A 15734-nucleotide genomic window follows, 5' to 3' on the forward strand; every position below is an offset into this window, starting at 1 on the left:
ATTTAATGCAATACATATTGATAAATATAACCCATACAAACAAACACCATTTTGGGATCCTGAGAGAAATTTTTTAAAACAAAGACAGTAATATAGAATACAATAGATTGTATTTGTTTCAGAAGTTCCTCTTTTTGGCTTGGTTCTTTAATCCAGAGATACGGAATTTGTGGGTCCTTGATATTCTCTGTGATTGGCTGTTTTCAGAGGGCAGCAAGACCACCCAGTTCAACCCTGAGCTACGCACATTTTTTTCTATCACACAATTTAATAGCCTAGGGCCACATGTGACTCATGGAAGCCTTCAGTTTGGTCCAGCACAGCTCCCTATAGGTCAGAAATTAAAAAGTTTGATGCGATACAAAAGGGAAATGATTCAATCCTTTGGGATGAATATTATTTGCTATGTTTAATTAATTAGTATAAATTAATTCAATTAAAATTTATTTTTTGTCCTACATCTGTCCATCCTGGCTCTGCCTATTTTTTTGGAGAACGATCTCTGGAATCTCATTCAGTGCTCACTAGGAACCTCAAATTACTGCATGCTGCTGCTATAAACAATTGTAAACATGCATGTTATTTGATCTATATTTGACTACATGCCTACTCAAAAATAAAAAGTTATGAATATGAGTACTCTTTTTGATGGGGGGTACATCTTATAGAACAAGGAAAGTTCAAGTAAATATGTGTATAAACTGTATAAATAGATCTGTGCTGCAGGCTATTTAAAGCTGGATGCAAGATATGAAAACACTGCAAACTATTGTTCAAGATAATTTGAGAAAAGGGAATCATTCACCAAGAGTGCTAAGTAGGCATTCTACATGAACCTGCAATTTTATTGCTATAATATTTATTATTAATTTAAAAACTCAGCCAAGATTCAGGCGGCTAACACATACAACTGTAATGTTTTGAACATATTTTTCTCTCTACACTATACAGCCTTCTGATGCATGAAATGAAACTCTTACTCTTAACTCAGACTATAGGCACACAATCTTTCCAGTAGTTCACATACTAGTTGGTAACATCTTAATTTGAGGCTTGATTGGAACATTATACAGAAGTTATTGAAAGACAGTAAAATGGACATCAACAATCTCACACCCTGCTCAAAGTTGTGACAGCAAGTTTAAATTTTTGACCTTAACTATCAAGAAAAAAAACAATTTTAAAACTGGCATGTCAGTGACTTCTTAAAAGTCAGGATGCCTGGTCAAGATTAAATTGCAGGTAGATTTCTTATCACTTTCTAAAAAGAGAAAAATTCAGAACATAACAAATAAAAGGTTGTGAATTTCACAGATGAGACAGAAAACCACAAATGGGCAAATATGATCTAGAAAGGCATGACTCTCCCATATTATGGGAATCCCATAAGCCCTGCAGATGTTCATAATGAAATTATATTTAACTATTTGGGACAGAAAGACAACACAGACTATTTTTTTTAAAAATTCACCAATATCACCTGCCGCGGTGAGCGGAAAATTCGATTAGAATTAGATTACTCACCAGTCAGCGCAGCTGCAACCTCTTTCGTCTTTTGGCGAAAGGAAATGGAGACTCGCGCAGGCGTGCTGAAAATTTCCCATCCCAGCCAGCTCACTGATTGGCTGGAGTCCAGGCCAATCCAATCAGTGAGCGGCAGGCTGGGCTGGCTTAAATTTGTAGGAGGTAAAAGGCTAAAAGCATGCTTTTTTTGGCGCTCGCCGCTCCCGCCCATCAGCTGCTAGCTTGCTGGGCTGGCTCATCTGGTAGGATAGAGAACAGAACGATGAGCCAGCCCAGCAAGCTAGCAGCTGATGGGCGGGAGCTGCGAGCGCCAAAAAAAGCGTGCTTTTTAAAAAAGTGTACGGGCCGCGGGAAAATGCATTGGAAAGCGGGGGTGTCCCGCCAAAAGCGGGACGTCTGGTCACCTTACCAATGACTCCATGCCCTGATTTGTGGTTCCTGTAGGTTAGAAAAACTCATCACAAATCCCACCCTATACCAAAAAATGGTGGTGTGTGTGTGTGTGTGTGTGAGAGAGAGAGAGAGAGAGAGGGAGGGAGGGAGGGAGGAGGAGGAGGAGGAAGGAAGGAAGGAAGGAAGGAAGGAAGGAAGGAAGGAAAGGAGGGAAATGATTAGATTTCCCCCTGTGTTTGTAGTGCCTGTGGTATGCATTTATTTTTCAACAATCTAAGCTGTCAGTGCAAAATAAAACTTCTTAGCCATCAAAATGCCCCAAACTGGAAATTTAGTCTAAACCCATAATTTTCATCCAGATGTTCTTCCTAGTTGCAGCCTATAGTTCACAGTTTAGGGCTATGGGCCTGGTTCGCATTCGCACCTCCCTTCCGTGCATGCTCCTGGCTTTTCCACACATGCGCTTTGCGTGCACGTGCGTCTTCCACACATGTGCCCAGCCTCAAAAATGTGCCTAAATATGATGGCATAGAGCCAGGGCGGGTGGGCAGGCCCATCCGCTATTTCAACTACCGGCTTGGGTGAACAGGTCCGAGTCGGCTGAATCCCACCTCTGGTTTTTAGTCTGCTTTATGTTTGTTTTTATATTAATGTTTTTATTATTATGCCAGCCACCCAGAATTCCTTAGACAGTGAAATGAATGACAGATAGATTTAATAAATAATTTTAACTTAAATAATTTAAATACATAAAAAATGAGCACCTGCAGGCCGGCCTGCATTTATCAGGAAGCTTAATACTATATATTGCAGGGCCTTCTGAGGAGTGTCATGTATGTTTGTGTCATGTAGTTGTTTCCGGCTCTAGGGGGCGGTGCTCATCTCAGTTTCTAAGCCAAAGAGCCAGCGTTGTCCGAAGACGTCTCCGTGGTCATGTGGCTGGCATCACTAAATGCCAAAGGTGCATGGAGCGCTGTTACCTTCCAACCAAAGTGGTCCCTATTTTTCTACTTGCATTTTTTATGTGCTTTCAAACTGCTGGGTTGGCAGAAGCTGGGACAAGTAACGGGAGCTCACTCTGTTACACGGCACTAGGGATTCGAACCATTGAATTGCCAACCTTCTGCTCGGCAAGCTCAGTGTCTTAGCTACTGAGCCACTGCGTCCCTCATTACTGTACTTTCTGATAAATGGTTATTTTGTTCCTGGCATTTGCCTTGTTTGGAAGCCATTAGTGTCCCAGCAAAACACCAATGGCTTGATGATGCAGAAATATTACTTAAGCCTGTCTTAAATGAATGCTACAATGCTATAAGAGATGGAGGCATCTACTGGCTTTGCGAAGAGAGGACTCCCTTGAGGCAGATCTGACTTCTGATTACCTAAACACATCCTTGCAAGTTTGTAGCAGTAATATGGAAGTGGTTTGTCACTGCTGCCTTCTTTCATGGGTTTTTAAAAATTTATTCCCCTGTCCAGCCTAAACCTGAGTTTTCCTGCAGTCTCTCATCCAAGTATTAACTAGATCTGATGCAGTGATGGGATTCAATTTTTTTTTTACTACTGGTTCTGTGAGCGTGGCTTGGTGGGCATAGCATGGCTTAGTGGGCGTGGCAGGGGAAGGTTACTGCAAAATCTCCATTCCCTCCCGATCAGCTGGGACTCGGGAAGCAGAGAATAGATAGGGGCAGGGCCAGTCAGAGGTGGTATTTACCGGTTCTCCGAACGACTCAAAATTTCCACTACCGGTTCTCCAGAACTGGTCAGAACCTGCTGAATACCCACCTCTAGTCTGATGCCACTTTAACTCTTTTCAGGTTAGCTAAGTTGGTAAAATTGAGAGACCGCCTACTGCCGATCACCTCCACACGACCCATTAGATCTCATCGTTTAGGCCTCCTCCGAGTTCCATCCGCTGGCCAATGCCGACTGGCCACCACGCAGAGGAGAGCCTTCTCGGTGGTAGCCCCGACCCAATGGAACGATCTCCCCATGGAGCTTCGTACCCTCATCACCCTCCAGACCTTCCGCACAGCCCTTAGAATCTGGCTATCCCGTCAGGCCTGGGGCTAAAGATTGTAACCCGCCCGAATGGTATGAATGTTGCGTTTTAATCATGTACTGTCTTATATGTAAAAGTCTGTTTCCCCCCCCCTTCCTTTGGATTGTGAGCCGCCCTGAGTCCCCCCAGGGAAAAGGGCGGCATACAAATAAACAATCTAATCTAATCTAATCTAAAATGTAGCAGTCAAGTCGACCTTCCCTTTTAATAATGAAATTTTGCAGTTATTTTCTATTCTCCTTGTAAATAGAGTGCTGCACTTCTCATGTGTCCTTCCAGGTCAGCAAAATGAAGCAGCAGGTTGCTGAAAGATATGAAAAAACAAATGCTACTTTACCCCATTAAGGGGGGGGGGAACAGAACACTACCATCTTGGGAAAATATCTGAATTGCATTAAAAACAAAGAATTTTGAGTAACTGTAACTTCAAATATTATGGCAAAAGATTTAGATGAAGGTTTTCTAGGCTGGTGGGTATCTAGGGATAAGATTTGGTGTAAGTGAAAGTGTAACGAACAGAAAGGGGGCATACAAGGAAAACAAAATGCAAGATCTGGGACAGTAACGTTAAATCTTCTGTACGGATAAACTAAGTAGTGTGACCATTCAGGAAGGATCATATTTCATTTTCTTTTTCCTTCAAACTCATGCTTTAAATATTGTTAAAGATGCAAATTGGTAACATATAATATTTATTTGAAAAGGGCACTCAGATAACTTTATTCAAAAATAAACGAACTCTGTCCCTATTTACAAATGACCTTTGGGAAGATCAACAGTAAAAAAAAAAAAGCTTCAGCTAATACCTAATGCAATCTGTTCCCCCACATAAAGTACATATTGGGTACCTTAAATACCACAATTACAAAATCTATGCCATTTCAAGCTTTCTTAGATGTAGCCCTACAAACAGAATGAAATATTATCTAACGTGGACATGTTCCATCTGCTTCTAGTGCAGAGTCACACTTTATCTACAAATGGCTGGGAATTAAATATGTCTAAATATATAAATGCAATTATTTATTCAGCAGTATAAATTGCTCAATGGTTGAACTTCCCATTAAATCTTTTGGTAAGATCAGTATTATCTGAATGAACATTAAGAGCAATGTATATTCTAAGAGGGAGTCCGATATTCCTATTAGTTTACCTACGCAATAGATAAGTTAATGAGAAAGTCTTTATTGCAGGCTAAAGACCTTTGAATATTGGTAGGTGTAGCATGGCTTAGTGGGCATGGCAGGGGAAGGTTACTACAAGACCAAGTGGCTGTTGTGCTTTCCTCCCAATAATTTGGCCGACATCCCAACACTCAGGCTGGGGGGTCAAATTTTATACCCCTCAGACAGGGTCCGTAACTTAGGAGTCCTCCTGGATCCACAGCTGACTCTCGACCATCAGTTGTCGGCTGTGACCAGGGGGGTATTTGCCCAGGTTCGCCTGGTCCGTCAGTTACGGCCCTACCTGAACCGGGAGGCTCTCGCAACAGTCACTCGAGCCCTTGTGATCTCTAGGCTGGAATACTGCAATGGGCTCTACATGGGGTTGCCCTTGAAGAGCATCCGGCGACTGCAGTTAGTCCAGAATGCGGCCGTGCGAGTGATAGTGGGCGCACCGCGGTTCGCCCACATTACACCCATCCTCCGCGAGCTGCACTGGCTACCTGTTGGTCTCCGGGTGCGCTTCAGGGTACTGATGACCACCTTTAAAGCACTCCATGGTAGTGGATCTGGATACTTGAGAGACCGCCTTCTGCCGATTACCTCCCTCCGACCGATTAGATCACACAGGCTGGGCCTCCTCCGGATTCCATCCGCCAGTCAATGTCGACTGGCGACTACACGGAGGAGAGCCTTTTCTGTTGCAGCTCCGACCCTGTGGAACGATCTCCCCATTGAGATTCGTACCCTCACCACCATCCAGACCTTCCGCACAGCCCTCAAGACCTGGCTCTCCCAGCAGGCCTGGGGATAGGTTTTCAATTTACCCGCCCGAGTGTTGATTGTTGAATGCATGTTGTGGTTTACTATTTTATTTTTGGTCACTTATTGTTTGTCTTTGTTACTGCACACCCTTCCCTTTGTGATTGTAAGCCGCCCTGAGTCCCCTCAGGGAGAAGGGCGGCTTATAAGTCTTATTAAAATCTAAAAATCTAAAATCTAAATCTGATGATGTGGGTTTTAACATGCTAGATTTTCAGCTATGTTTGGATGTTTATTATACTTGTATACCGCCCTATTCCCGAGGGACTCAGGGCGGCTAACAAACAAGTGGGGAAGGGGGAAATACAAAAAACAAACAAGACGGAAACAAGATACACAAAACAGATTAAAAACAACACAACAGTCACAGCAATTCAAGTGGGGCTGGGAACTCATCAGCCCCAGGCCTGCCGGAATAGCCAGGTCTTGACGGCTTTGCGGAAAGCCAGAAGGGTGGTGAGGGTCCGAATCTCCACGGGGAGATTGTTCCAAAGGGCCGGAGCAGCCACAGAGAAGGCCCTCCCCCGAGGGGTCGACAGTCGACATTGGCTAGCTGATGGTATTCGGAGGAGGCCTAATCTGTGGGATCTAATTGGTCGTAGGGAGGTAAAGCTATATCATTGGGCCTTCGTTTTAACATTTCTGTTGTTTTGAACCAGTTGTTTTATGATTATTTCCCTCATTGAGCCATTTTGGAGAATGAATGCGTAACACTTCTGAAACCTTGGCAGGTTTATGGCTCAGGAATACTAAACTGGGATCTTCATTTTGAACTTTAAAAGCTAGCAGGCATATCTGCTTATTTGTAAGGTTACATTTCATTTCTGCATCACATGAGAAACTCTGGGATAAAACTCAAATGTGAAAATAGCATGAAAGATGTTTTACTGGAATGTTTGGGCTAACCAAGGGATCAGCACCTTCTTAAATCTCTTGATTTCCAATAGTTATCTGAAAGACTTGAGTATTGAATATGACTTATCTACAATATTTATTTGGCGATATATATGAGTAAAGGTTTTAAGCTTTATTATTATTTAATAATGTCAGCAGTACCCCCAAAGTGGTCTATTTCCACAGTACCAGAGGTGGGTTCCTAGCAGTTCGCACCTATTCGGTAGAACTGGTTCGTCAAATCTACCGAACCAGTTAGAAGAGGTTCCACCAGGGGACCCGGAAAGCAGGCCACACCTACAGAAGAGGTTCCAAAAACTTTTGAAACCCACCACTGGTCCTTGGATATGATTATTCTACACTATCATGCTCATATTTATAAAACTCAGTGCCTCTGTGAAAGGTAAGGATGACTACTGCGTTTGTGGTGCAATCAGAACATTGCGTGTGTTGAAGTTGTTTGAACGGAAACCAAAGATGTCTTTTAAAAAAACAAGTTTACATCATATTCTTATGCATGGTGCTGTGTGTGAGGTAATTTAAAGTGGTTCTGACAAGTGTCGTCGGCATCTTCATATCCGGTCACATGGGTGGCAAGCCACTCCCATCCGGTCACATGGGCAACAAGCCACTCCCACAAAGTAGGCCACACCCACAGAGTAGGTTCGAACAATTTTTGAAACCCACCACTGCACAGTACCGAATGCTAGGTGAACTGGGTGACTTTACTAGCTGTTGTCAGTTTTCCAAGTGCAGCCATGGCAAATAGTCACATGCAAGTCGACATGATGGTTACTGCAGTTTTGTTCAGCAGATCCAAAGCTCCATAAAAGGTAAGGGTAAAGATTCCCCTCACACATATGTGCTAGTCGTTCCCGACTCTAGTGGGTGGTGCTCATCTCCGTTACAAGTCAAAGAGCCAGCGCTATCCGAAGACATCTCCATGGTCATGTGGCTGACATGACTAAATGCCGAAGATGCACGGAACGCTGTTACCTTCCCACCAAAGGTGGTCCCTATTTTCCTAAAGCTCCATAACAGCAACATATTTGAATCACATTTCAATATTAACTGAACCACCACAGTATATTGCCCAACTTTACAATGATAAAAGGCTGATCCTGAAAACTTTATAGTCTAAAGAGAAGAAACATCTGGTCCTTTGGATGTTAGGACATCCTTCACCATTGACCTGCTGGCTTAGGGTTGTGGGGAGCTATAATTTAGCAGGAATGTCTTTTATTGTTTGGCTCCTTTCTAACCTGCTTGCTTAAATGAGTTTTAGTCTGCAGAAGAGCTATAGATGAAAGAATGCCCCGGTCCAGATTTTGTCAGCAGTCTACAAGTACATCATTTCCTTATATTTTTAATGTAGGGTTTCCACAACCCCTGATGACTGAGCATGATGGCTGAGGCTGATGGAATTTGGAATTTATCTCAAACATGGCAAACAGGCCACTTTTTCTTATTTTTAAGATGGTCAATTAAAACCAGATGATTGAATTAGAAACTAGTATGTTGCAACAAATAGCTCTATCTTATATATGTTCTTTATCTACATCAGTTCTTCTTACTCAGCAAAAATGTATGGGCTTTCTTAGTAAATAAATATGATGGCTATCTATAGCCTAGCAGACCAAAAAACCCTGTAAGGGTGAATTTGGCTGGTATTCTGGAAAAATTAGAGATCGGAAGAGAGCCTTCTAGCAAATAATTGCTCTAATATAGGAGTGTCAAACTCAATTTCATTGAGGGCTGCATCAAGGTTGTGTTTGGCCTAGGGGGCCGGGATGGGCATGGCCAGCTTAACATCACTCGTGTCAAGGATACCTGTGGTGGCCTGAGTGCTCTGCCAGTGAAAACGGGCTTCTGAATTCTGTTTCTGGCTTCCTGCCGCCCTCTGCCAGCAAAAATGGAGCTCAGGAGGGCCATACATGGCCCTCACAAGCTACGTTTTCAGTCGCAATGGCCTCTTGCAGCTTTCTGCCAGTGAAAATGGAGCTTGTGTGTATTTGTGTGGGCTCCTGTTTTGCTGTCTGAGGCACCGCTGGCCAGTCTGCTGTTTCCAGGGTGGCCCCACGGGCCAGGTCTAAGCACCCTGCAGGCCAGCTCTGGCTCCTGGGCCTTGAGCTGACACCCCTGCTCTTAAAATCTTAAGCAGAACAGAATATTTTTATATATGGTGACAGTCAAGAATTGAACTGGGCACTGGTGTATGGGCACTAGCTCAATTCATATCTCTGAATCTGAAATTGTTATTGAAGGAAATCTGACAAGTTTCTACCTAATTACTTTGATGTTTCAGGGCAAAAAATAACATTTCAAGAAATGGAAAATGTTTCTTAAGGATCTAAAAAAACCACTTTTCTTTACTCTCCTTGCCTCTCTGAGGGAATCTCCAGGCTTTTGGTCATAGAATGAACAGAATGACCTTATAATGGTAGGCACCAGGCAGATTTACTTTGTACAAATATCACAGTAGGCAGGTAAAGCTAACCTGGAATCAGAACTATAGGGAACTGCAGGAGGGGGCATGGAAACAAGGAATGAAATAAGAATCATAATGCTATGATGCAAATTTTTCCCTGTCTGTATGCAAAATTACAACACTAATATGAAAGGTTAGAGGTGTTGTGGCATCATAATACACATTTCACAATTTTGGGGTAATCTTGGTTAGGAATACATTCCAGTGGACAGGACAATATTCCTGTGTCATATGCAACTTTTACTCCTTTGGAGAGACCACAAGGCTGGAAGGAACACTTTTCTCCATATGGATGAACATCTTTGTAGGGGAAAAAAACCTCCTTTAGTTTTAAAAAGTTGTGGGGTTTTTTTGCCACAGCTGAACATTTAATGAGCAGCACATTTCCTGCAGCTCCTCCCTGTAGTTTACTTTCTCTTTGTTCCTCCCAAACAATATGAGTCAGTGTTTTCTTTTTCATTAGAATGGAACAATTTTCTGCACATTTTAAAATTAGAAAAGGGCAGCTTGAGGTCCCGAGATTGTATGGGGGCTCTCAATCATGCTTCCCCCATTTAATAGCAGGTGGAACTTCAACCAACAGTTAGCATGGAGACTGCAACAGTGCAGGTGAAGTATCAGCTGTAAAAAGGATGATGGATTTAAGAAAAGGAGCAGTGCGTCTATTGTAGCTGCCATCTTGGCTTATTTAAACCTCTTCCCCACCTTGCTAAAAACCCTTCCTGCCATTTGAGGTTTGCCACATGTTAATGGAAGAAGAGCACTAAGTACTCTTAATATTGTTAAAATACATCTGCATGCCTACCTATGTGGCATGGCCTTGTACCATCATGTTCTCCAAAAGATTAAGTACCGTATTTTTCAGAGTATAAGATGCACTTTTTTCCCTCAAAAAAAAAGAGGGTGAAAATCTGGGTGCGTCTTATACACTGAATATAGCATTTTTGGCCTCCTGAAACCCCACCACCTTTGCAAAAATGGCCTTGCATAGCCTTTAGGAGGATTCCAGGGTGTTCCTGGGGGCTGGGGAGCAAAAAATGAGCCATTTTTTGCTCATTTTTGCTCCTCCATCCCCCAGCAGCACTCTGTAAGCCTCCTAAAGGCTATGCATGCCCTTTTTTGACAAAAAAATGGGCCAATTTTTGCAAAAAAACAGATTCTTTTTTGGGAGGTCTGCAAGTGCAAAAACTTTTTTTTTTAAATTTGCCTCTTCAAAATCTTGGTGCGTCTTATACTCTGGTTCATCTTATACTCCAAAAAAATATGGTACACACCTGGGCACCTAAAATTTAGTTTAGTTTAGTTTAGTTTATTGAACACTTATAGGCCGCCCTTTTCCCTGAGGGGACTCAGGACGGCTTACAATAATGAGGGAAGGGAGTGCAAGACAAGACATAAAAGAAAACGTGAGTAAAAAAATTAACCATAAAAACACAACATTCACTCAGCATTCGGGCGGGGAGAGAGTAAAGTCCTATCCCCAGGCCTGACGGGATAGCCAGATCTTGAGGGCCGTGCGGAAGGCCTGGACGGTGGTGAGGGTACGGATCTCCACGGGGAGATTGTTCCATAGCGTCGGAGCTGCAACTGAGAAGGCTCTCCTCCGCGTAGTCGCCAGTCGGCACTGACTGGCGGATGGAATTCGGAGGAGGCCTACCCTGTGCGATCTGATGGGACGCAGGGAGGTAATTGGCAGAAGGCGGTCTCTCAAATAGCCAGATCCACTACCATGGAGCGCTTTATAGGTGGTAAGTAGGACCTTGAAGTGCACCCGATGATCAACAGGTAGCCAGCGCAGCTCACGGAGGATCGGTGTTATGTGGGCGAACCGCAGTGCGCCCACGATCACTCGCGCGGCCGCATTCTGGACTAGCTGAAGTCGCCGGATGCTCTTCAAGGGCAGCCCCATGTAGAGCACATTGCAGTATTCCAGCCTAGAGATCACAAGGGCTCGAGTGACTGTTGTGATGGCCTCCCGGTTCAGGTAGGGCCGCAACTGGCGCACCAGGCGAACCTGGGCAAATGCCCCCCTGGTCACAGCTGACAAATGATGGTCGAAACTCAGCTGTGGGTCCAGGAGGACTCCCAAGTTGCGGACCCTGTCTGAGGGGTATAAATTTTGCCCCCCCAGCCTGATTGATGGAACATTAGCCAAATTATTGGGAGGAAAACACAACAGCCACTCGGTCTTTTCCGGGTTGAGTACCAGTTTGTTAGCTCTCATCCAGTCTTTAACAGCCTCAAGGCCCCGGTTCATCGCGTCCACCGCTTCATTGAGTTGGCACGGGGTGGACAGATACAACTGTGTATCGTCCGCGTATTGGTGGTATTTAATCCCTTAATTTCCCTTGCTTTCATTACAACATTTGAAACGAAAAGTAAAATTTCAGTTATGAAGAGAGGAGAGGAGAGGGAAGGAGAGGGGAGGGGAGGGGATGGGAGGAGAGGAAAAAAAATCCAAGGGAATTACTCTGAACAAGGAAACACACACACAAATGAGACAGACCCACAGAGAATAAATTCATTTTATGTAATGGATTATCAACACACGCTTTTACCAGAGAGAGGAAACATTCAATTCTTCAGCACTATTAAAACAGCTTCTAGAAAAAGAAAGCAAAAGAAATTGCCACCTTTTCCCACAGTCTATAAAAGGCTCTGGGGGGATGCACTTTGTGGCTTTTGCCATGACTGAACACGGGTTGAGCACAAAGAAGGGAGAGAAACCAAGTACAAGTGAGTGGACTCTAAGGGAAGTGTCCTCTTGCTTGAAAGGGATGTTGAGTGGCTGCTCCCTGACCCCAGGAGCTCCCAGCAGCTCACAAAGGCGGCATGATAGCATTCAGCATGGCCCAAGAGGATTTGTGGCTCAGCTTCGTCTCGGCATGCAGTCTGGCTCTCAGTAGACACACAGATCCGGGAACTTCATCTCATACACCGGGATGGAGTGGTTTTGAGGCTGGCCATAAGCAGCTGTGATGGTTCCAGAGGGACTGGGAGGAGGTCTGCAATGGAAGGGGACAGGAAGAGAGGAGAAAGAAGTGTGTAGGGAGAGGAAGGCACAAGACATTTGAGAGCTGGAGAAAAAAGAAAATTGCAACTGTCCCAAAAACTAAACTACAGAATGAGGTGGGGAAATTTGTTCCGCCAAGTGGGAAGGAAGAGCAAGAAGCAAGAGCAGTAAATCATTATTTGAGGAAAGAGGAAAGCTTTCCTACCTCCCTATTCCATATAGATTTTGAATCATACCAATATGTTGGTCAAGGGAAAAGTCTGAAAAGTTGGCTTCTTGAGGTTGTGATCTCTACAATGAAACAACCTTTTGGCAACTAATGCTTATTGCTCAAGTACTTGGTGGAACTCATAGCTACTAGATGCTACAAAGAGCAAAAAAAATAAAATAAAAAAAATAGAGATTTTCTTGAGCCACCTAGTTGCTGCAGGATCCCATAAAAGGCAAGTGTTCTTTAGGAAGAAGCCAATTGGTTCAAGAAGATTCCTACAGAGGATCTAAAGCAGTGTTTCTCAACCTTGGCGACTTTAAGTCCTGTGGACTTCAACTCCCAGAATCCCCCAGCCAGCATACTGGCTGGGGAATTCTGGGACTTGAAGTCCACAGGACTTAAAATCGCCAAGGTTGAGAAACACTGATCGAAAGCATCCTTCCTTACTTCAGATCTATTCAGGTCCTCTATTGCCAATCTTGCTGTCTTGATGAACCACTAACGTTGCTATTTCTCCTAGCAATCTGCTGCCTGGATATCCCTAAGGAGAAAATTATGTCACCTTCCCTTACCGTATTGTGATCTCAAAAATCTGGTTGAGCTTGTTCTGTAGTAGAGTTGCCTGCAAAAAGAATATCACATTGAATTTAAGTACTGCCAAGTGGAAAAAACGAAGGTGTTTTTTTTTTCCATAAGAGTTTACATCAAGTTCCACTTACTTTTTATGACTCTGTAACAAAATCCTTTACATTAAATTTACTACAATTCTCCCTCCCCCGCAACCTAGAGTGGATCCCTTTTCATGAGTAGCCCTGCAATTCCAGTGGGACTGATGGCACTTTATTTCAGAGCAAATAGGAGCACTTTGGAAAAATCTTTTATTTTATTCATCGTAGGCATTTTCAGCCTTGGTATTGTGGTGATTTATGGCACCAGAATAACAATCCATTGTTATGGTCAACAACGTGGGCAAGTTAAACTTAAAGTTGTTAAAAAGTTTAAAAGTTGCAAGTTAAACGATACTCATATACCTTCCAGTTTGAATATGGAAAAAAGTGATCTCCACAAAAATTCTTGAGAACTTCAGCTCAAAATCTTGCCTGAGCGAACGCACTTCAGATCCCATGAATAATAAAATGTTTATTTAACCAGCATCTTGACCTTAACACTAATTTGATGAACAGAGGAAGTTGCTAACACCAGATCAGACCGAGTGATGCGATCCTCCCGGTTAACAATCGGTTCGGCGACCGCGCAATTTGCTTTGTGCCCGTGCGCAGTTTGGACAAATCTTCACTTCCGGGTTACTTTGAAGAAGTAACACAATCAATCTGCTCTGCCGCGTGAATCAGCTGAGAAAATAAAGGTAGGAAAATAGCACGGGTGGGCAGGCAGATCTGATCGTCGGGGTGAACTGGTTCTCTCCCAGCTGATTGTCGGAGCTACTGGATCCCCTAAACTGGTCTGAAGTGGTAGAATCCCACCCCTGGATCAGACACTTAATGTATCTGGTTAAGAATCCATCTGGAAAGGCAGCAGCTCTTTTGGGTGCCAGACAGCAAGATATTTTTCTCCCCTTTGTTCTCTCAACAGAGGCCCACAAGCAACCTTTAGGGCAATCATCTGCATTGTGCCTCTTCATCTCCTCAAAATGATGTGTAGTTCTTGGCCATCATAAGGTCTTCCTGACAACCCCTCTCCCCGCCAATTAGAGAGAAATGCTGCATTGCCAGGGACTGTAGTTTAGTTGCTCTATATAATCAATCCAAATGAGATAACACTGAACTATGGGACTCCCCCATTCTAACCATGGTATTTGGCAAGTTCCCTGCTTGTTGACTTCAAAATGACTTCATTTTGCTGACTTCTTTTGTCTCCCTAGACAAAACCTAGCACACTCATCAGCACTGCAGTTGACTTGATCAGAAGCTTGAATTTGCTCAGTACCTATTGCCAATTCACACTGCTCTGGGCACACAAACACAAAGACATCACTTGGCACTGTACTCCATAGGCATATTGACCTGGATTGTGGGAGTGAATAGATATCTGATTTTGCAGATTACTGGTGTGTTCCAAAGCACTCGTCAGGACTTACATAAGCAGGGCAGCGGTGCTACTGAAATGAAAGGCAGAAGCTGGCAGGCCACACCCTTCCAAGCATGGGGAGCACAGCCGACTCCTGTGCCAGCGGTGGAAGAAGAGGTGGCACTGTTGGCTGCAGAAGCCAAGGCAGCAGATTCGCTGTCTTTTTTACGTGCCTGTTTCAGGAGGAAGTTCTGTCCGGCGCCGGGGTAAGAGATGTGCCCGTCAGGAAGCAATCGTGCTCCCTTGGCAGAAGTGGATGGAGGGGGAAACTGTGCTGGGGTGTGTGTGCTTCATGGACACTCTTCCGGTTTCTGGCACACGCATGTGCACCGGCCAGTTGGTCTTCACACGTACATGCACACCAGAAACCAGAAGACCGGGTGGTGGCCAGCACGCATGTGTGCAATAGAAACCAGCTGCTCTTTTGGTCTCCAGTATATGGGCTTGTGTGTTTGCGCTCACATTTTGGCATTTGGTGCCAAAAAAGTGCACCCACACTTCTCTACATTGTCTGCATAGATTGTCTGTACTGAACTAGCACAAAAAACACCACTTCCATTCTGGAACACCTAAAACTATTTCAGCTTGTCTTAGCAGTGGACTACAATGAGACAGAGGTTGCATCACAAATGAGGAAATATGAGGATGTTTCACTTTGGGCCATTCTACAACCTGTAAAACATCATTACTGATCTGCCTGAACAAGCAAAATAAGAAAAAATAATCTTATTTAACTTTTATCAAGCTGAATCAACACATAAAGATCCATCAAGGATAAGTTACAACACAAATAGAACACACTTCTATTGACATGTGGCATGATTTCATTATTCTACTTCTTTCAAGATATGCTATCCTACGTACGAGGATTGCTCTTCAGTATATACCAAGGGAAACAATATAGGCAGACGGAGCAGGAGAGAAGGGACACAATTAGAAAACCTGATACTTACTCGGGCCCCACAATGTGCTGCAATTTCTTCAAACGGAGCTTTCTGGAATTTTTCAACCACCTGCCTTCTCCTTTCCCTCTCTTGTTCCTCTACAGCGACGCTGTCGACTAACAAGAAAGCAAG

At 43.8% G+C, this 15734-nt stretch overlaps 1 protein-coding gene across 5 annotated transcripts in view; it reads right to left on the reverse strand.

Annotated features, from left to right (window-relative positions):
- Positions 1-11853: 11853 nt before the first annotated feature.
- Positions 11854-15734, reverse strand: part of EFR3B (EFR3 homolog B) — a 146776-nt gene continuing 142895 nt past the window's right edge. For all 5 annotated transcript variants that reach the window (XM_087717414.1, XM_087717412.1, XM_087717415.1 and 2 more), the window contains exons 21-23: positions 15612-15718; positions 13143-13192; positions 11854-12351 (exon numbers count right to left, since the gene is read on the reverse strand). In XM_087717414.1, coding sequence (XP_087573540.1) covers positions 12246-12351; positions 13143-13192; positions 15612-15718 — 263 coding nt within the window. In that variant the 3' untranslated portion in view covers positions 11854-12245. The remainder of the gene's footprint in view (positions 12352-13142; positions 13193-15611; positions 15719-15734) is intronic.

This window comes from Thamnophis sirtalis, unplaced genomic scaffold, assembly GCF_051295495.1.
Source record: "Thamnophis sirtalis isolate CommonGarterSnake01/CBP01778 unplaced genomic scaffold, rThaSir2_p1.2 scaffold_6, whole genome shotgun sequence".
Taxonomy (NCBI): Eukaryota; Metazoa; Chordata; class Lepidosauria; order Squamata; family Natricidae; genus Thamnophis; species Thamnophis sirtalis.